This window comes from Chionomys nivalis, chromosome 2 (genome assembly GCF_950005125.1).
Source record: "Chionomys nivalis chromosome 2, mChiNiv1.1, whole genome shotgun sequence".
Lineage (NCBI taxonomy): Eukaryota > Metazoa > Chordata > Mammalia > Rodentia > Cricetidae > Chionomys > Chionomys nivalis.
In genome coordinates, this window is record NC_080087.1 from 38136554 (window position 1) to 38159940 (window position 23387).

The following is a 23387-nucleotide window of genomic DNA, read 5'->3' on the forward strand; positions in this document are numbered from 1 at the left end:
AAGCACGAGGATATGGGTTTCGATTCCTAGAACCCACATGGAAGTTGAGTGGGTCAGTGTACATCTGCAAAGCCAACCTGGAAAGTAGGATTAGGCCTTGCAGAGATAGGCAGATCACTGGAGATGGCCAGTCTGTGTAATCAATGGATGATCTCTGGGTTTGGAGAGAGACCTAGTCTTGAAAGACAAAGTAGACAGCTGTGAAGGAAGACAACCTATGTTAACTTTTAACTTCACACATAAATGCCTGCAAACCATACCCATGTACCTACCTACACACATGTATACACACACACACACCAAGGGGTGCTTTCCATAAAGTTTGGAGCTTGTGACACAACACTGGAAAGAATAAGCTGTGTCTTGAGTATATCTGGTAGCACATAATCAAGCCTGCTCAGAACACCATAACAGATGGGGAAGTCCTTTGGAATAAATAAAGATGGACCACTTACAAGTTAACGATGGTACTTGTCCTTATCCCCACAGTGATGCTAAAGAAAATGCTGAATGGGGGTGGAATTGGAGTAGTGGGGTGAGTGTGATAAACATACAGTGTATAAAATTCTCAGCAAATTAATATTTCTTTTTAACTTTCAAAAAGAAGGAATCCATAGGAACAGATTTCAGACATGGAGGAGGGATATGAAAGTTGTTATAATTTCGCTGTTCTTTTGACAGAGAAACATTACAGATAATACAGCCACAAGAACAACTTTCGTCTGTAAGGTGAAGACTGCTGTTTGTTGTTCATGCCTTTGGTGATGAAGATAGGAAACATGTTGAATGAATGAATGCAAGAAACAAGTCTTCAAAATAAGAGCCAATCAATGAAATATGATCTTCATCAGACAATAACAAAGGGTAATGAAATGCAAGAATACATCATGATAAGTTGTCATGTCACTGAACAAAATGAATATTAAGCACGAATAAGTCAAGCATACACTCTATTACTATCAAGAGCATGTTTGCATAATGGGCACAGGAGTTGTGAAATATGACTGGAAATAGCAAGCACAAAGAACATATGCATATGTCGGGAAAGGAGGGAGAAAGGTAAAATGGCCGGATAAATACTAATTAGGGCCATGAAATCTGGAAGATATAACACCATAAAACATTCAGTTTACATCGATAAAGATGTAATAAAGTGATTTTTGTTAGACTTTTGCATCAAAACAGTACTGATTATTGGAGTTGGGGAGGTGGATTGTGGTTAGGAGCACTTGCTGCTCTTCCTGAGGAGCCTGGTTCAATAGCCATCACCCATATGGAGACGCAAATGTCAATACCTTCAGTTCCCTTTGAGTATCCAGTAAAGGCAAAATATTGAATAAAAAAGGAGGGGCAATATTAAAGTTTTGTTTTATGAAATTTCATTTTTTTGCTTCTAAGCTACCACTATATGATACATTTATTTTTTTCTAATTTTTCTATTTCTTTTTTCTTTTCTTTTCTTTTTTTTAGTTTTTTTGAGACAGGGTTTCTCTGTAGCTTTGGAGACTGTCCTGGAACTAACTCTTGTAGACCAAGCTGGTTTTGAACTTACAGATATCTGCCTCACTCTGCCTGACTCTCTCTGCCTCCTGATTACTGGGATTAAAGGTATGTGCCACCACTGCCCAGCTAATTTTTCTATTTCTAATAGTTTTTTAAATAATGTACTAATTTTGATTGGTGACTTAATACTATTGATAATTGTAGTTGACTTGTCATTAAAAAAAAAGGAAAGAATTCATGAGGGCAGAATTTAATTTCAAAGGTGTTAGGGCAGAAATACACAATCTTCATTACTTGCTACTTTAAAGATGCTGCTCAAATTACCCAGAGCAAATACACTGAAATTAGTTCCCAAATATGAATTTTACCATTTTGCCATTTGATTGCTTGATGTTGAGAGTTTATTGTTGACATGTATTCCTCAGAGCATTAGGTTTCAACTCATGGTACTACTGTCTAGTCCTTCATGCACACTTGGCATCACCTACGTCTCAGAGTGTGATCTCTTTACTTGCTTCTCAATGTTGCACACAAATCTCTCAGTGAAACTGCCAAACACCTACCCTGGACCTAGTGGAAGTTACAGAACAGTCTAAGTAATAGGATGTAAAAATCCGTATGTATGATATGTATGCTTTATACATAAACACTCTCTCTCTTCATGCTCTTCCTACATCCTTCAGACACACACACACACACACACACACCAGTAACTCATATAACATCATTTTCATCAAGAACACATCATGTAAATGATAGTGGACCCCTAAGATTATACTGCCTGGTGATATCATTAGTTTGTATAATGCAGACTAAGACATTTCTACAACTAAACTTTTTAGGACAAATTTCTCAAAATTGATTCCTACAATAAAGTGCCATGTTATTGTACACATATATCAGAGCAGATGATATTTTTTCTTTCTTTTTTTCTTTTATATTTCTTTCTTTTTGCTTTTCAAACAATATAGTATAGCACAGAATAAATTATTATAGCGAATAAAAATGGGGTCCTAGAAAGCACACTGTTAGATGTCAGAATCCTGACGATGTGGACAGAATTCCCGCGGAAGTCTCTGAAAAGGATAGTGTTTGACATGCCGCCACCCTTTCATCAGGACGGTAGCTCTCTACTGTCCTCACCTCTCCGGGCATATTTCTCATCCTTGACACAGACTTCACTTAAGGAGCCGACCGGATCACAGTGACATGGCTGGCATGGACTCGGATAATTTGGTGACACCTGAAAAATAAATGAAATGATTTGAATCGAGTGTAATAAAATTGCCAGTGTTTTCAACTCAGAAAACAATTCAGGACAGTTTTTTTTTAAAAAAAAAATACATAACCAATTGTTTTGATAAGATTATCAGTATTTATCTTAGACACAGAATGGAAGGCTTCTAAAATCCATTTTTTTCTAAGTAGATATACAAAGTAAAGCATCTGATACCATCCATCTGTAGATATTTGTTACTTAGAGTCAACAATCAATAAAATTTTTCCATGATTTATGATAACTGCATTATTATCATAACAAAATGATGATATTTGTTAGGGATACTCATATATATCACATAACTTAACCTGCCTGCTTACTCTATGTCTTAATATGACATGGTTTAAAATCAGCAATGTCAAATTACTCCCTGTTTACTTTTCAAGAACTTTCACGCTAATCATGTCATAATTATTCAAGTAGAAATTTACATTTACTGCTCAAAGGAAGCACAATTAAAAATTTAAATTAGAAACCTGGCTTTCTAGGAAGCTGTATAACCTGGAAAGAAATTTTCAGATTCTGGTAGTAGAAGAAGTTGAGCTCATATCCCATGGGGGTCTGCCTGTTCAGGCCTCACCCTTTACTTTGACACCAGGACAATAACAATTACTCCAGAGATGTTCTGTAGGGGAAATGAAGAGGAACGGATGGAAGGTGTCTCACAAGATCCCCGGCATACAGTAAGTGCTTAGGATCACTAGTAGTTTTAACTGTTGACTAATTTAATTAAACAAATCTAAACTGCCCACACTTCTGCACTCCCTTTTGTTTTCCAGATGGCCAGGTTGAAAGCGAAAACCCTAAACTGAATTCCCAGGAACTGAACATGCATGAATACACTTTTCTCCTGTAGACTGCAGCTTTCATAAGTGTCTATAACTAGTTTAATTTTAAGGGGGAACTTTTTTGTTGATATAAATCATGATGTAAAAATTAGACTTAATTATATATCTAATTAAATACGACTAAAGTTCACTACCATTTGACAACCATCATTTGTTTAAGACATTTTTAATCATGTCCTCACGCAGCTAGCACTGTACCTAACACAGACTTGAGCCATGTTCTCTACCTTAAACAAGTTTAGGGGAATAAAAGGTTTGTAAGACACTGATTAAAGAAATGTAATAAAACAGACACACAAGAGAAGCCCCTAGGATAAAATGCCACAACCCATCATGTTCCATTCAAATAGTAATTTTGTGGAAAACAGTGGCTTTTAAACTGGAGCTTAAAAAGAAGGAGTTATTTGTGAATAGACTTTAGAGCAGGGCTTTCTACAGGGAAGAGCCACCAGACTTTAGAAATGAAAATCCTCTGTGGAATATTACAAGGCATTATAGATACTTTGAATTAACTTTTGACTGTTACAACCTAATTCGTGTTTGCGATGACAAGAAGGAGGAAAACAAGCCTTCTAGAAAATTATTATGTCTGATACTGATAAGGAAAAGCTGCCTGAGTCAGATCGTTGGTAAGGAAATTCTCTAACCTATGACACTGACAAACAGATGTGTTCTATAATGAATTTATTTAGTGTTCTCAAAATAATTCAGATTATTACTAATTAGCTCTTAGTAAATTTTGTTATTTTATGTGTGAAATATACACATGTAAATAAAATCAAATATATGAATTTAGTAGATAAATCTAGGATCAAATTAAATTCAGTAAGACCAAAGGCCTCATGCCTGCTATGTAAATGCTTCTATTCTAGGCTACCTCTCCAAACATCAGGACATTTTAAGAATATAGTGAAAACAATTTACTTAACAATTTCTCAGACACAAAGTTCTTAATTTTGTAACTTTGTAAATGTCTACCCAGATAGTGTTTGTGAAATTTTCACATTTTAAAAATTCTTTTTTTAATATAAACATTTTTTGCAATAATTATAAAAGTTGTTTATTCCTTTAACTGTGTCACTTGTAAAAGAAACTAAACCCAGTTATCAGTTATGATTATGATAATGTACCTTTGTCTGACATACCATCAGGTGAAAATGTGAATTTAGGGCAAGTGTGAGAATTAATTACTTGATCACTTTGAGCATAATAAAAAGCAGTCATGAACTATAAAAATTTGATGTTTGAGCTGGGCTGTGGTGGCACACACCTTTAATCCCAGCATTTGGAAAGCCGAGACAGGCAGATCTCTGTGAGTTCAAAACAAATCTGGTCTACTAAATGAGTTCCAGGACAGCCAAGGCTACACAGAGAAACCCTATTTTGAAAAGCAAATAATAATAATAATAATAATAATAATAATAATAATATAAATTTCAAAACAAAAGCTGATGTTTGGAGAACAGAATGAAAAACTCTGCTGGAGAGATGCTGTGGAGGGGTGGATATCGACACCTGTGTATTAACATCTGCTCACAGTTTTACTGATTGATTCTGCATAAAACAATCATTCACAGGATGCCAAGAAGTTCAGTGGAAAGAACTAAATAGAAAAGAAAGAAACTTGAGTAGAGTTTTCAGTGCTTTGCACCAACTAGACAGGTTTTAAAAGAACTTAGAAATGTAAGTTAAGCACCACGAGCTTTCCATCAGCCGTCTCTCAAGCATCAAATGCTCTCGTCCTCCGCTCTATGCTCCAGCAAGTTTACTCTACTTAGGATGCATTCAAAATATTCAGAGGAAGAAAATGGGATCCAGGAGATTTGTACTTTATCACCACAAATGCACTGTAAGAATGTGTGTTTGTAGGCATGAGAAAAACAGAAAAATGTAATCATCATTTATGAAAGAGAAGTCGATCAAAATAGACCCCATGGAGACCCAGGATTGAAATTAACACACAAGGAGGAAATGCAAGAACTGTGGATATGTCTCATAATTAATAGAATGGTGTTTATGAGGGATGCATGAAGAATTTCAACTGAGCCGGGTGGTGGTGGCACACGCCTTTAATCCCAGCACTCGGGAGGCAGAGGCAGGCGGATCTCTGTGAGTTCGAGACCAGCCTGGTCTACAAGAGCTAGTTCCAGGACAGGCTCCAAAACCACAGAGAAACCCTGTCTCAAAAAACCAAAAAAAAAAAAAAAAAAAAAAAAAAAAAAAAAAAAAAAAGAATTTCAACTGAAATACTTTACAAATATGAGAAAGGCAGGAAAAGGAAAACTCCAGACAGCTGAAAAAACAAAATCTCAAGTTTTCAAATTCATCGGATGTGTTTAATTTAGATTATGAATAGTGGTGTGGTCAACCCAATGGCATGATGTCAGATAAAGAAAAACTATATTTAATCTAAAAAATGGAAAAGAAATAAAAGGTAATAAAGACCTCAGCAACCTGAAGAGAACCATTAAGCCCCTCATCACACAGCATCACACAGGTAGTTAGTCTCAGAAAGAAAAAAGAAAACACAGACCAAATAATACAGGTAATAAATAATAGCCCATCAGGTCTGGAGATCTCGGCATTTGGGAGTCGGAGGCAGGAGTATCGTAAGCATCCTCAACTGTAAGTTTAGCCACTATTTGGGTTATATGAAACCCTGTCTCAACAAAACAAAATGAGTACCCTAATATATTCTCAATGTGGATCAAAATCAAAGTCGGTTGCTATGAGAAGCTCAGTGAACCATGCAAGATAATCAAGGAGGAAGCTTGACAACACACCCCTGTGTGCTGACGATGGGGACTATTTTGTGTGAACTGACCAGTAGTAAAGTGCAGGGCTGCAGAATGTTGTTTCTGTCTCCCTCAACCTCCTCCTACCCTGTATCTTTTCTCTTCCTTCGTCTCCTATCTCAGAGGTGAAGATAGTTATTTGCTTGCAGAGCATACACAGACCATGCACTTAATCTGATAGGTAGGGCAGTTTTCCAAAATGTAGAACAATTGTTGAGAAGCAAACCTAAAAGAGGTATGTAGAAGGCAGTGGCATTGGGACAAGCTCCAGATGCCAGAGTTCTGGAGACTGAAACCCGAGAGAGATGAGTTTGACTGGACTGCAAAGTCAGTTTCAGTCTATCCTAAACTATTTGGTGAAACCCTGGCTCAAATTCACACAGTCACATCTTTATACTAGGAAATGAATTAAGAAGGATTACACACAGTGGGAACAAGAAATAAATGTCAGGTGTGGTTTCATAAGGACTAATGAAATCCAGCAGATGATGGTACCACACCCAGACAATGCTCTAGGCTTTAAAAGGAATAGGGGATAGTCAACACACAAACACAATCTTTACAGTAAAAGTTTGACTGCTTGGAAGAAAATAGAAACTACTCTGAAAAATAAGATGCATCAGCATGATCAATGAGGGTTGTCTGCAATTTCAATATTTGCATGTCTGGCTAGGTAATTTCAATGTGATAATAGCTCCATTATGAGACTCTGCCATACACAAAATAATATAGAAATATAAAACCTATTAGGTTTAGCCATATATCTAATTTAAAAAATTAATATCAAATTTTATTCCAAGCGATCATGAAAAGTGAAAAATTGAAAGCTTGGTTATCTCACTGGGAAATTCTAAGTTGTATTAAATGTTTGGAAGAGATCTAATTTCCATTGTACATAATATTTTTTTTTAATCTGAGGAAAAGAAAGCATTTCCTAACTCTTTGGTTTGAGAGTAGTAACCTATATTGCAAATGACTGACAAAGATACTGTAAAAACGTTAAAGTCTCAAATTCCTTATACAGCAACAAAACTCCTTAACTAAATAAAATCATCCCATGCATGAAATTATAATATTTTTTAATAAATAAACCATACTTAATACACAACAGCAAAATTGTCTTCATATTCTGCAAATAAATACAGGCTAACCACTTTAACACACAAAGTGAAAATACATATATTTATTTTAATAGATGCAGAAAATCATTTGATAAAATGCTTCAGCATTTTTTTTTATTATAAAAATTCTCAGGTACCTGGAATGAGCAGAAAAGTTGCTGAATCTGATAAAAGGCACCCATAAAAATCCCATAACTCACACCATGCTCAATAGTGAATTATTATGTTTATATTTAAAGTGAGAACAAAATAAAACTGTCAGCTCTCACCCATCTTATTTAACATCAGCATAAATATTTCAAAGTAAAGAGTGATCCTGATGTTATTTGGAGACAAGAGTCCAAGTGTGCAATTCTAAAGCATACTATAAGAATCCTGGAACCAACAAATGAATTTTTCATAGGTACAGATGACAAACTCAGTATTAATTTTTTCTTAATAATAAAATGAAAGAATTGGGAAAAAGTTTTACTTAACCATTTAATTACTATTAGGACACAAAAATACAAACAAAAGCCTCATTTAAACTTAACCAAGCATATGTACTATCTTTATTTCAAAATTACTGTTAAGTTTTGAGAAGTACAAAGAGATATGATATGTTCATAAAATGACTCAACATTAATATGATATTCTTTCTCTCACTCTTATGCATAGATTCTAAGTAAGTAGCAAACAATATTATCTTTATTTGAAAAATTGATTGTAAAATTTTATGGTAACCAACTAGTGTTTTCTTGACCAGCCTGAAAACATATACATATAGTAACATTATATAGACCACATACACACCACCACCACCACCAAAATTAGTGAAAAAAGAGGCCATGAATTTTAAAAACCAAAAGGGTGAGTTGGGGAACAGGAGAGAGTTTAGAGGAAAGTACAGGAAGTGGGAAATGGTATAATTATAATCCCAAAGAGTAAAAGAAATAATTTTAATTTTTTGTGGAAATGCAAATAAGCTACTGAAGAGAGAACCTTGTTCCAAATGCAGTATAAAGTGGATGAACCCTCATTGCTTGACTCTAAGTGTACTGATATTAGTGCACCTAGAATGTGGGCTGAACAAACTGAGGCGCATTGTGTGGCAATGTAATATGACTACTGTTTGTTTGTTTGTTTTCTGTTTTTTGAGACAAGGTTTCTCTGTAGCTTTGGAGCCTGTCCTGGAACTAGCGCTTGTAGACCAGGCTGGCCTCGAACTCACAGAGAGCCACCTGCCTCTGCCTCCCGAGTGCTGGGGTTAAAGATATGTGCCACCACTGCCCCGTAATATGATTTCTAGATAACTAGATGTAAGTCTAAATCATTATTTCATGAGAAATACAAAAATTGCTCAAAATATTATTTAAAAATTAAAAATAGAAATTTTCTAAATTGAAAAAGAATAGTATCTTTATTTGAGCATATGCTTTATGATAAAAGATACACAAGTGGCCAATAGGCACTTAATTTAAAAAATAAGGATATAATGCTATAGTTTCAAGTCATCTGAATAACAAAAAATCCAAAAACTTTGTCAACTATAAATATCAGTGGATACATGGAACTCATAAAGATCAAACATTTTTTGTGAGCATGTAAAATGTCTTGATTATTTCATAACAATATAGAGATTTCTCAAAAATTTTAATAGAGACTTGTCTTATGAGACAAATATTTCATTCTCAAGTATATTTCCAGAAGATAAGTTAAAGAAAGACTACAGCATGCATATGTAGACTTCTTTGTTGGAAATAATCAGAATCTGAATGTCACCTCAATATCCATTGATAGGTGAATGGCTAGAATTACTTTCTATGCTCATGCAAAGGAATATCATTAGTTCTTTTAAATGAGCAGTTATTGGTACAGATCACATGAATAAATAAATCTTCAAATTTAAGATAGGAAAATGAAGATAAAAATGAACGAGCACTGTCTGGTTCTAGTTTTTGTTGTTGTTGTGGAACATTTACTGAAAGGTAAACATGAATTTTCTAAGATCAAAAGACACTTTTGCTGCAGTGTATTCCAATTTGAGGAAGTCAAAGGAGACTCTTCTGGAGCGGCTCTGACACAGCATACTACATCCTTAAATAGGTACAACACACTTTCAGGTAAGAAAAGTCCTCAGTCACCTTTTAAGAGGCAAAGTGCAATGTTTTAGAGATGCTGTTATGTCAGTTTGAGATACATAACTCTTATGAAAAATCAAAAATAAAGCTTAATAAAAAAAAGTATACTTTACCCCTTTTGGTCTGAAGAATCCATCAATACATGTCTCACAATTTATCCCAGCTGTGTTTCGTGTGCAGTTGATGCACACACCCCCTCCGATGTACTTCCCATGTATATTTAAACTCAGATTTCTTTTGGCAACATTTTCATCATAATAGCACTCTTCAGCTTTTCCATGACAGTTGCACGCTACAGTCAAAATAAAAAGCAGTAAGTACTAGCTTCATGGTTTAAATATATTTAAAAATATTTCATTATCCATATAGCATGGACACACAAGTCCTTATTAAAAGCATTTGTACTTATTACATATATGCCAATAAATTCATTCTTGTAAGGGAATTTTGAATAATTAAAATCTATAAATTCAACTGAAGAAGAAAATGCCAATACAACTTCATATAGTTCAGTCTATACTCCATTATGACAGATAAATTATTGAACAGAGCACTGAATGATTAACAATCATGCAATCTATGATTAATAATGCCCCTGGGTGACACTCTGCACTACATCCAATGGGTAAAATGGGCAGGGAGGAGTTAATTAGTCCTGTTTTTCATCATTAATAACAAATAAAACTTTTCAATAGGCAAGATTCTCTGCTAGTTATTTTATATTTGCTACTATTGATTTCAATTATGACAAAACCCTCTTCAAAAATCACTAAACCAAGTCAGAGACAGGGGAAATTACATACAAGGTATCTTCCTTGGTATTGGACTCTGTTCTGGAGTGAGATACAGCAATCTGTATTCCAAACTGCTGGTACAGTCCTCCACATCCAATGAGAGATTTACATGGTAAGTGTCAAGACAGAATGAGATCCCCAGGTAGGTTGGATTGGATGTCCTTGCCCTTGATTAGCAGTCATGTGATATAAGTAATATTCTCCTTTCACTGAGACTCAGTTTCCACATAATGCATGAGACAGGCAATAGTCATTAGCAGATAGGAAGATTTTATAAGCATCAAAGGAGATGATGCATGCAACATGATTACCATAATGCCTTTTAAATAAGTTCAATTGATTTGTCCTGCTCTGCACCATCGTTATATTTTTCATGTTGCATTATAGGAATTAAAGACAGTGGTGGAAAAATCACTTTTCCCAGAAAAGACTTGGTAAAGTTTTGAAATATATATAGAGTTTTTATGAGGTTTAGAATCAGGTGATGTGGGATTCCCTTCGTATTCTGTGAATACCCTCGGTTAATAAAGAAACTGTTTGGGGCCTGTGATAGGGTAGACCAGAGCTAGGAGGGGAAAGACTAAACTGAATGCTAGGAGAAAGAAGGCAAAGTCAGAAAGAAGCCATGTAGCTCCGCTGGAGACAGATGCTGGAATTTTACCCAGTTAGCCACAGCCTTGTGGCAATACACAGATTAATGGAGATGTGTTAATTTAAGATATGAGTTAGCCAGAAATATGCTTAAGCTATTGGCCAAACAGTATTGCAAATAATATGGTTTATATGTGATTATTTTGGGGCTGAGCAGCAAGAAACAAACTGCCTTCCTACAACAATTGGGGAACAATATTTGTTGTCTCCTTCCTCTTATAGATTTGGTTATCTTTTCTTCATTGATTTGTGTTTGTGTATCAGAGGACACACACACCATGTAGGTATATATGCATGTATATACACAGCTGTTTTGTATATGCACATAGTCTTCTGAACTGTCTGACCTTACTAACCATACTGTTCTGTCCATATCAGCTTGGGTATCAACTAAGACTACACAGAGTATCGCTAGAGAGGAGGTATGAGTCAATACCTTGTTAATGACAAGTTGTCAGGAAGTTTCTCCTTAAGCAACTGTGCACATATACTGGGGTCCTTGAATAAGGTTGAGGGCTAGGATCTCGTCTATGAAGCTAAATTCCTTTCTGTGTTAAGCTGAGACACTTTCAGGAATATTTTGCTGCCATTTTATAACTTACTTCTTTCATTTGTTTTGTAAATGCAAAATATTTAAAAGAATTCTAGAGAGACATGCTATAAGAAATATATTAGTAATAATGACTAAAATAATGCAAAAATTAATTATTATAATATGGCCTGTCTACAGATACCACCTCTGAGCTAAATTATTGGAAGTGTAATTTCTATTTCAGACTAAAGGTGTGTGAACTTGAATTTTAATATATTGAAATAATGGCCATCCCATGATGCTATGTTAGATGACTCTCTACCCAATAGACATGATCAAAGTCATCTCCCATAACCTTATTAATATTGTATCATACTAATACTATTATTAGCTCTATCAGGCATTCAGGTATTTGTTAGGAGGATGGATGAATACACTGACAAATCAAACAAGATTTTTATTATCTTAGTTGCTGTGTCCTCATCTTAAGAATCATCCTTTTTTGTCTGAATTGTGAATGTCAGTTTTGGTTGTTTGCATAACAGCATTATTATTTTTCTTTCTGACATCTAAGATCTCCTAACATAGTAAGAATATCTCTTTGTCATGGTTGTTGAAAAAGCCTTCTCTAACCTACTGACTTTGGATTTAGAATATAATAATTTCAATATATTTGTAGAATTTTAAGCTTTATTTTAGGGAATACATAGAAATTAACTCTGTGCATTGTAAATAACTTTATGTGTTTAAGAAAAGGCACACAAGTATTTAAACATCCTCCTTTAAATATATATTGTAAGGAACAATGAAAATTCCACCTGTCAGCATAGAGGGAAATATGCAATGCAATACAGAATTATCTACCAGTATTTAGAATGGATGTAAAATGTGGGCTAATGTTTGATGCTTGAGTGGCAGTCCTCGTATTCTCTGCAATCAGAACCCTCTATCTGTCTATCCACAACAATGGTGCTGTGCCTTGCTCTAGGTGGATGGCTTTAGAGGAGAGGGATGGTGTCTGCTCTCAGCGAGCCATTTTCTGCTCTGTCAGCAGCAACTTTCCACTCCACAGGAAATCTTTGACATATGCTTTAAATAAAGCCTTTGCAGCAGAATGAAATTTTATCACTATTCAGAGATAAGTTTGCTTTAAAGAAACTATATCGATAAAAATCCAAATTAAACTCAAATTAATTAGAAACTGATCATGTCTTATATAGAGAGTTTTCCTATCATAAGATAATTTCCTAAATATTAAACTTGGAAAGGAGACATTTTCTGTTTACCTTTAGAAGCGGATACATTGTCAAGCTGTGGTGCTTAGCTAACTTATGATTAAGAAACCCATTTTTAATATATGGACTTGGAAATATCTTTATTTTCGGAGTATGGAAATGCACCTTCCCCTCTGCCTTACAAGAAGAAAAACAACTTAAAATCCCGACATTTTAAAATTACATAAGAACAAATGGGTCTTACAAGACCAGGAATGACCGAGAAGACCTGAAAACCAAGAGGGGACCTACAGTGGTGTCTGAGCATTCAGTGACAGTTATTTCTCTACCTGTGTCCACTAATAATAGACATGTATCAAAGATATTCAAGAAATGGATAATATGTGTAGCAACGAAAATCTCTAAAGGAGTGTGCTTTACGATTGAAGAACATTTTACTCATTGTCTTAAAGTCTTACCACATCCAACATATGAGCCACAATAAACATAAGCTGAATTTGTCTATATTCAACATATAGGGTTATGTTTCTTACTTGATAGCAAGCTTGCTTTGGAAACCTTATCTACATTTTGAACTTAAAATATCTGGTTTAGGCTGGCTCACTGAAATATTAATATGGAATTCAGCTGAATTTGTCTTACTGCCAGTGTGAGTCTACAGTTATGCAGAACTATATATTGAGATCTTTTTTTGCCCTAAGAAAATCTACAGAAACAGAATTCTCTAGAATTCAGGTCTCAGGAGCTGGAGGGATGACTCAGAAGTTATGAACACTAACTGCTCTTCCAGAGGACCCATGTTCAATTCCCAGCACCCACATGGCAACTCACAGCTGTCTGTAACTCCAGGATCCAACACTCCCACACAGACATACATGCAGGCAAAACACCAATGCATATAGATAAACATAAATAGATTATATATCTAGAATTCAAGTCACTTGGGTGGACTACTTGATTGAATTAGTCTCTAAACTCAGGAAGTAACTTTTTAGTCATTTCCCTAAAGAGAAACAGGCATTCATTTTACCTCTAAGATAATCATTCAGAGTAAAAACTCTTGTTGACATATTATTCACTATTTTTCATTTTCTCTTGGTGCTCATTGTTCATCAAAAGTTATAGCATAGTGTGTGCTAATAATCACCACAGATGCCACTTTATTATGAGTAGTTCTATAGTAGTGTTGCTATGAAGAATCTACATTTAAAGTATTTGACTATTGATAATCAGTATGCCAAAGCCATAATTCCCTTCCCACATTTACCGAAGCACTCTTTAGGGTAGTCAATACGTGGAATCAATCTAATGACAATTTACTGCTCTCATTGGAGTCATGAACCTGAGAGAGTAGGGCCTAAAAATGAGACTAAAGTCTCATGCAGTAGCCAACATTATTCAGAACATATGAAAATTTACACTCTGAGGGTTAAGAAGAACCATGTGAGAAACGTATTCACAGAAACAAACTGCATATGACAAAAACATGTTTTTCCATAGCAAAAAAAAATAAAAAGACAGCTAAAGTAAATTCACTCCTATTCACTACATCTGGGAGGAGCACAAAAACACATTTCAAGAACAATTCTGTGTTTTGAAGAAACTGAGGTCACAAGACTCTCATCTTGTTTTTTCAAAAGCAACGAGAATCCTCGCATGACTCCATTTTTGGACTGCTTTCCCACAATGTCTGTCTACTGAAAAATAGAAAGGTGGAATGTGTGCACAATGAAATACTATTAAGACAAAGGATGAAATATTCCACTTGTGATCAAATGAATGGAACTGGGTTATGTTATGGTAAATGTAATAAACCAGGCACCAAGAGGCAAATACACAGCATGGCCTCGCTTAACATGTTTAATGTAGTCTGTGTGAGTTCATTAAATTTAGACGTAGAATATTGATTAATAGTAATGGGCAAGAGGGCGTGGGAGGGAGAGATGGGCAAAGGTCGGTCACTGCTTACTAATTTACAGTTAAATAGAAGAAACAGCTTCTGTTGTCCCATTCACAGTAGTATAATGCACTGTACAAAATGGTATGCTGCCCTGTTCGCAGCACAAAGGGGTTTGATGATTTTACCACTAAGATTTAATAACAATTTAAGATTTGAACACTATGCAAAGTGTATATGTAACTAACACATGAAATCCCATGAATTTACACAATTTTAAATGTCAGTGTTAAGAGTGAGATTTGTGCCCACAAAGTTTCAGGTCTTGGCCTCTGTATCACCTTCCACTGTATCACTTTCCTGGCCACTGTGCATCAGCATTACACATCCTAAATGTGATTCATAAATCCTTTTATTCTCTATGAATAGCCTGGTTCTAGCGTGAAGTTAATCTCTCACCTTTGACTGGACTCTTGTATTAGGTGATGGGTGTTTAAAGGCTATTTTGGGGGTGTAAGAGATTATCTGGACTGAGAGTGCTAATTCAGACTCTGTAAATATCTCTGTTTAGAAGTTATCTCCATAGGCTCTAGGCTTCACTTTCTGCTCATTTACATTTCTGTTTATGTTGGGGGGGGGGGTTTCCAGTTGTTTATGTTTTCATGCTGTCTGTTTCTGTTTGCATATTGCTTATATGTTTGTGTGTCTGTTTCTTTTTGTGTTCCTGTCTATGTGTGTGTTTGGGTGCTCTTTTTGTGTGTGATTTTATATGTATTTGTTAATGGTTGTGTATGTTTTTGTATATTTGAGCTTATATGTTTCTTTGTATTCCTATGTGTTTCTGTGTCTGTGTTTTGTGTGTTTGTAATGGTTTTGTGTGTTTTCATGTTTGTGTGTGTGGTTTTTTTTTTTTTTTTTTTGATTTTTGAGACAGGGTTTCTCCATAGCTTTTGGATCCTGTCCTGGAACTAGCTCTTGTAGACCAGGCTAGACTCGAACTCACAGAGATCCGCCTGCCTCTACCTCCCCAATGCTGGGATTAAAGGCGTGCGCCACCACTGCCCGGCATGTTTGTGTGTTTTTATGTATGCACATTTGTTTTTAATGTGTGTTTCTGTTTGTTGTATGTTTTGGATATGGTTATTTGTATTTATGTGTGTCTCCATGTTTTTTATGTTGGTGTCTAAATATTGAGTTCTTCTTGATGGCAAATGGTGTATAGAATATTTTCTCTGTTTCCATAATCCTTACATTTATGGTAAGTTAGTAGCATTTGATAAATATTTAGAAATTTAAGATGAAAACCCAAGAAAGCTAAGGTAGTAAGGCAATTGGTTGACGAATTTACTAGCTATGGTCTTGGTTAAAATATACAGCTGGAATATGAGATTGTCTAGCAAACATTAGCTCTCAGTGATGTCCTCTGTGTCCCCAGCAAGGAGAATGACACAGGTGTCCTGTCGGGTCAGAAGCATACCTTCACACTCAGTCCTCGTGAGGAAAGTCCCAGCTCTCCAGGGCTTCTGATGGAATCCCGGGCAGCAGCGGTCGCAGCTCTCTCCGCAGGTATTGTGCTCACACTCACAGCGTGATTTCTAGCCGCAAAGGGAGAGGGACATATTTCTGAGTGTTGCATAGAACCACAGAAGAGGGGCTGTCTCTGAAAGGTGGGTGTAGGAAAACGCTAAAGTATAAAATCCGGGTCGTCGTGTGCAGGAGACAGGGGCAGTGCCGGGGAGACTACAAATCTTCTGCACCAGCGTGGTTGGTCCCTGCTGTAGTTAGAATCACTGGGTTTAGGTTCTGAAGAGACCAGAGAGGCCCAGTTGAAGACTGAGTTCTGCTTCTCAAGTATCCTGAGACTTTCTTCTCAGGGGCACATGCCTAATATTAAGTCTTACTTCAAAGACCTGTTCAAAGTCTCAGAAGTGACAAAACAGGAAGCCTAGGCTTCAGTGTGCATCTAGGTCCCGAGGAAAGGCAAGAGTTTAGAATCTCTGTTACAATGGCTTTTATCTCTGTGCCCTGTGTTCTAGTCTCTATTCATAGCTTTTCCAAGGCTGCTTCTGGGGTTCTCACTACTTGGGAAACACTGTTCATCAGTGACCCCAATAGATAACGCGGCACAAGATCAACTCAAACTAGTTCAGAAAAATTAGCCAGACTCTCCCATCTGCCTGTGATGATGTGACGTACAAGTCATTAATCAGAAAACGAACTTCGGGTATAACGTTCCTTATAGTGGAGTTTTAGTAGATGCAAAAAAAAACAACCAAACAAAAACAAAACAAAAAACCCTGCATGGCCTTATAAACATCCCCTTATTTTCCAATTCAATCTATCTCTTCCCTGTGCTGCACAGTTGATGATTCTGAATTTGCCAGTTTGTTTATGACAAGAGAGAAACACATGCTCATTCATCTTGAGGCTGTGTTCACCTAACACGTCCATTGTCGTTGATGAAAAGTTCTACACCAAAGCTTCTGAGCCCGTCCGAATACTCCCTTCTACCTAATTTCTTACTGCCCTCCCCCACATCAGCTTTCTGTCACAGGGACACTATTACGCTTACCTCTGTGCACAATTTTCATTTCTTTGCCTGATTTTTTTTTTGATTAAAAAATTTTAAAGGACTGGACAGGTAGATTGATGGCAGGCATTCTCACAAAGCTAAATCGTGCGTCAGACTGTCATAGCTAGAGAGACGTCAAAACAGACGCCACTTTGGAACCTTTATGGGAGAAGAGAGGTAATCTGTTTTCTGATGCAATGACGGTTGGACTCAAAGTCTATCATCTTAACTGCCAGCTCCATTTCACCCTGGCAAGGCTTCCCGTGAAAGCGTTTAAGTGGGGACCTGACACCCATTCACAGCAATTCCTTTCAGTAAAGCCTCTCTTGAAGCATTTTACAGTGCGGCATTTCATTTTGCCTAAGCGGCCTATAAATATACATACATTTGTTGCCGGATCAAGCGGACAAGCCCGGGCATGACCATAACAGATGCACATCCCACCAACTGAAATATCCTTGACGGAGTAGTAATACTGAAAAAGAAAATTGGAAAGAAATGTCAGCATCGCTGAAAGGGGAGATCAGGAAGAGCAGAAAGCAGGATTAGGGCAGTTAGGTAAAACTTCACTTTTGCCTTTCTGGCTTCCTTAGAAGCATTCTTGTGTTTCCGAGGTGAACTAAGTCCTGGCTTGGCACTCATTTCCCCTGAAAGGAAGGCCTTCAGGTTATGTCTCATGCCCACTGTGGGGATTTCTTTCCCATGAGCATTGCAATGTTCAGGCTGGAGCAGCCATTGCCATAGCAGTTCTGACCTTGGGGCTGAGGACAGTAACTCTTGATAAAGTTGTTTCCCACAGTTTCTTTAAAACAACCTCTTTAGTTGTGATCATGAGAAGCAGAGTGTTTGTGAATCAGATTATCCTGTTTTACTTGATAAATCTGAAATGGAACAATACCTTTAAGGGAAATTGTGCTGGTAACAATGTAATTCTTATCCGATCCACAAGGAATTTCAAAGGGAAAAAAGGGCAAAGTGAAAGGCTGATGTCCAGAAAACTTGCTTTTTTGTTATGTTAAAATGTTCTTACAACTGCTTCTATCTGAAATTAGCACAAAGCTGCAGTATAGTCATTTAAAAAGTATTTATAATTACAGAGCTGGACTGAATTGAAATTTTAGTTAATCTGTATAATGTTTTATAATCACTAGAGTTATTTTTTTACATTATTATTTGGTATCCAAATAACCCAGTGAAAGAAAGCCCTTTTATTACAACTTCAGTGAGTATAAAATATATCACATATACAATCTATATGTGTCCTAAAAATCATTTATTATTTTATAGAGTTTTCTTTTGATTCTTCTTCTCTTGTTTTTGCTATATGCATATAGTATCTTGTAAAATATCTTTCCAATCTTACATTATTTGTTTTATCTAGGCTTTGAATTAATGGAACATGTTGAAAAATTTAGGTAACTTAAAATATTTTTCTCTTTACTTAACTTCATCACTTAATAATAAAGATACAAGTGGAGATAATTATACTAGAAGCTGGTGAAGTGTTATTGTAGATGCTTTTAAAATGAGGAAATGTATTTTAAGTGTATATATATATATATATATGGCTTTGATTTTGAGTATGAAGAGCTGAAATGTAATATTCTGTTTTCACATATTTCAATCTGCAGGTCGTGTTCATCGAACCTGAGCACTTTCAGAAAGCATATGCATATGTTGATCAACGGCTCAGGTATGAGGCCATTTCAAATAATATATGTATAATATAATCCCCACTCAGCCCTGCAAAAGATGATAAAAAAGAACAGTAATTTTTTCAGCAATGTTCCCTGTTGTACTTGTCAAAGAAGAATAAATTTCACAACAGTATTGTTCAAGCTTTTTCACTCTAAAAATAAAATTAAAGGTGATTTTTTTTCAATCTGTGAAGAATCCAAACAGTGTTAAGAAATAATGATGACGTATGCATAAGGCAATTGACAATTGACAGTCTGGTGAAATGTAATACAAAGTAAAATTGCTTCAAGTTTGGAAAATAAAAGGCACTGGGACAACTATCATATGTTGTGTGGAGATAATTAAAATTTGGTAGTTATTCTGTGATGATGGAGAGGGTATCATTAGGAGAGGAAACAGGTGAAGAATGATGAGGAACTGTGACAGAAGCCATTGCATTATCAGTAGGTCTGGTGGTGGCTATGGTCTAATCTTCATGCTCTAGATTTAAGTGTTTTGCCCTTAGGTTTGATTTCACCCTATACACGTACTTTTCATACATATACCTCCAGGTGTACAGTACAGTAATTCTTTGTGAGTAGGGGTGTACCCTAGGATCTAAAGCTGAATGTGTGTGGACAGACACTACACAAATTCATGGGTAGAGTATGGAGTACATAGGGAGGAGTTGGGAGGAATCAAAACTAATAACAGCAACTGGTCTGATCATCCTTCACATAATAGCCTTACAAATTTCTGTTTGTATGGTGCTGAAAGAAAACATACCATACACCATTAGCTCCAGTGGTCAAAGATCTGTTGAAAAGACTCTTCAGACTTTTGCTTGTTTCTGTTAATTTTATTCAAGAAAAAAAAAGCAGATTGTGGAATCATTTTCCCCATGGCACGGCTTTTTATTTTAAAAAATTGTGGCCCATGATTTATTAATGGAGACCAGAATAATTAATGAGATAGCCTAGTCTTTCCACCAGCAATATTGACAGCTCTGGAACTTTGTAAAATAGCACAAACTTAGCCCTGTTCTATACCTACTAAATTAGAATGTGGTTTCCACAAGAACATAAGCTACATGTATGGTAAATATATAAAATGTATTTCTTCACGTGGGTTATGGCCAAAAGTATTTCAAAGTCCCTGTACTTAGACAAGTAGTATATCTCAGAGCCAGTTATAAAAATAGAGATCATCTAAAGTGACAGAAACTAATGCAATGTTTTAAGAAAATTATGAACAAGATATTATGCTCTCATTTTACAAAAGAGGAAATTAAAGCTGAAAGACAGTGGAGGACTTGATAAATTCCATGTAATTAATAAGTCATAGAGCTTGAATTTGAACAAAGGAGAGTATTGTGGGTTTCAAAGTCTCTAATGATAAATTTTCCTACAAATCACAGAACAATTTCTTTCTTGATCCCCAACCGACTATTAAGAAGATGGGCCCGGTGGCATTCAGGCTCCAGGGTTATTCCCAACACTTACTCTTCTTGTGACAATGGGGTCAATTTCTCTGGGGTCTTTGTGAGCAAACATCATCAAGTCGGCATTCAAGGTGCGGATCCGCTGGAACCTCAGGCGAATATAGCGAGCAGAAGTGAATTCCAGGAGCTCAGGGGATGGATCATCAGCACTTGGTCTCCCATTAATCAAAGAAATGTGGATCTACGTGAAGAAGAAAATGATTTACAGGGTTAATTTGCCCCCTGCTTTCCCCACGTGGCAGATGCAGGCACGGGTTCACATATCCTAGTTTGGCAAAGTAATGGAGGTATTTATGGTCAAGTCAATAGATGATCAGATGATAGTGTTGCTTATCTGTCACCTGCTCCCTATACTGTAGGCTGTGCTTATTTGTAATTGTCTTTTCTAAGCTGTTGCATCCTCTTGGTTCTCATAGCATCCTCGAAATTAACTATTAAGTCAACTATATTTTTCTACAAATTAATATGCTCTCAACTGCTATATAGTAAAAACCAAACACTTGGTAAAAAAAAAAATATTAGCCATATCTGACAAAACTAGGACCCAGTCATGAATTCAAAATAATTCTGAACTTGAAATCTTGATGAGATGACAAATGGGGACATATATTTCAGAGATGATATACAGAGCAAAAATGATAAATTTTGATGGAAGCAAGACAAATCTTGGCTTCCAGACAATTCAATAGATTTGTTTTTGTTCTGATTTATTTATTTTTTAGTAATTGATAGACCAAGAAGACAAAAATTTACACGGGCCATTACATACTATAAGAAAAATGAATTGTCTGAAATTGTATTAAACCTGGATGTAATGGTGACATTTTTAACAAAAAAATAATTTATCACGATTGACATCAGAAGAAATATGATTTGATCAGACTATTCTCCATGTGCGAGTGAAACTTCCCCAAATGCACAGAAAGTTAATGTGCTTTCACTGCAGTACTTCAAGAGCAGATAATTCTTTTCTTCTTTTTCCTTATTTTTATTAGTTTTCCAAGAATATCATATAATACATTTTGATCACATTTACCCCCTCTTCTCAATCTTTTCATATCTATCCACATTTCCTTTCCCACCCAATATTATATAGTTATATAGATTTTTTTTAAGACTGTCAAGTACAGTGTGCAATGCCCATTAACTCTGGCATGTCTGGCCCTCACTGTAGCATGGTCTACCCATCAGAGACCATTTCCTAAAAAGAAAATATCTCTTCCTCCCTCAGTGAGGGTCACTTACCCACAAAAGAGCAGAGAATAAACTGTTGGTTTGAATAAAAAAGAACACTGCAAATAAAGGAAGTGGGCCCTTAGTACTTTTAAGAATGCTTTTAAATCATAAGGAAAAGAATTCACAATAAATATGAGCAAAAATGATGTAAGTGCCTTATTGAAGGAAAATACAAATATAACTAGATTATCAACTACTGATAAAATTCTATCATTTATAATAAGGTAACTGATAATAAAAAGTGCATTGATAAACTATTTTTCCAGTTTTTAGTTTTACAATGTTGACCAGCTACGAAAACACCATTCAAAAACAAGACTAGCTTTGTATGGTCACATGTCTAACTTTTGAGTGTAAAGTACAAATACCTCAAACATGAATTGGACAATACATTTCAAAATGAGATATGGGCAGGATTATTGATTTGCGGTTTCTTTTTGTACAAAATAATACAGATACTGTAAAATATATGAACTGAATGTATTCAATAGATGAGGAATTCTTACGGTTCTTGCCCAAAATCCATTTTGGGGTATTGATAAAGGAAGTGGTGAGTCCTTTAGGTAATTAGATCATAAGAATAACATCATCCTGAATGGGATTATTGTCCTAATGAAAAGATGCCAGATATCTAGCTTTGTCTGCTCCAAGCAAGAACACAAGTTCAGAGTATGCAATCTGGGAAGAGAGTTCTCACAATAGATGAGCGCCATGCTGACCTCTGACCTTAGTCGGCCAGGTTCTGGAGATGTGAGAAATCTAGTTCTCCTCTTTAAAAGCCACACAGAGTAGAGTCTACGAGCTTGAACTCACATGGGAATAGCCTTTTAGCACTTTTTGGAAGAAGTAAAAGACCGAAAGCAGTTTCATAAGCTGCATACCTACATACTGAATTTTGGGGAGCAGTAAAAATAACACTCTAATAGTTCCTTTAGTAACCTGTAGGAATGTAATGTTACCCACACAATAATTCAATCAGATCTAAATCATAAAGATATTGAAATTGACTGGTGTGTTTTAAAAATATCATATATGAAACTAGACATGCGCACATGCACACATACAAATGGGACTGAAATATCCAAAGAACTAAAAGATTTGAGCCACAGTGGAAGAGAGTTCAGTGTATTTTGTGTGTACACTGCCATCTTGACTGAGGTCAGCCTCAGAATCTTCATCTGCTTAGAAGATAGTACATCATCTGTGTTAATTACATTTTCTGGCAGGCAAGTCGATGAAATGTATTTCCGTCCTAGAATTCTACTTTTAGATAACTCCAGAGAGCATTTTACAAACTGACTGCCAATAAACTACTTTAGTCACTGGAGAAATATAGCAAACGCTGAGATGAGAAGCTGATTTGATGCTACACACGCACTCACACCACATACACCAGACTAGACCAAAATGTTTCATAATTAAAAATATGAAGTATTCCAGCTAATCCAACCCAACGCTGATATTTAGCAATGAATCAATTAACTGAATCAACACCCAGCAGGGAGGTAAAATACATGTTCTCCAAAACTGCCAAAGCCCACAGCACTGCCCATCCTCTACTGCTGGAGATCTGAAGAGTCATTTATGTACATTTTCTAATATTCCATAGGATTGGCATCTAGCAGG

At 35.9% G+C, this 23387-nt stretch overlaps 1 protein-coding gene across 2 annotated transcripts in view; it reads right to left on the reverse strand.

The window, feature by feature from the left end:
- Positions 1-23387, reverse strand: part of Lama2 (laminin subunit alpha 2) — a 603732-nt gene that overhangs the window by 342908 nt on the left and 237437 nt on the right. For both annotated transcript variants that reach the window (XM_057755686.1, XM_057755676.1), the window contains exons 5-9: positions 20527-20706; positions 17733-17822; positions 16253-16370; positions 9780-9958; positions 2647-2746 (exon numbers count right to left, since the gene is read on the reverse strand). In XM_057755686.1, coding sequence (XP_057611669.1) covers positions 2647-2746; positions 9780-9958; positions 16253-16370; positions 17733-17822; positions 20527-20706 — 667 coding nt within the window. The remainder of the gene's footprint in view (positions 1-2646; positions 2747-9779; positions 9959-16252; positions 16371-17732; positions 17823-20526; positions 20707-23387) is intronic.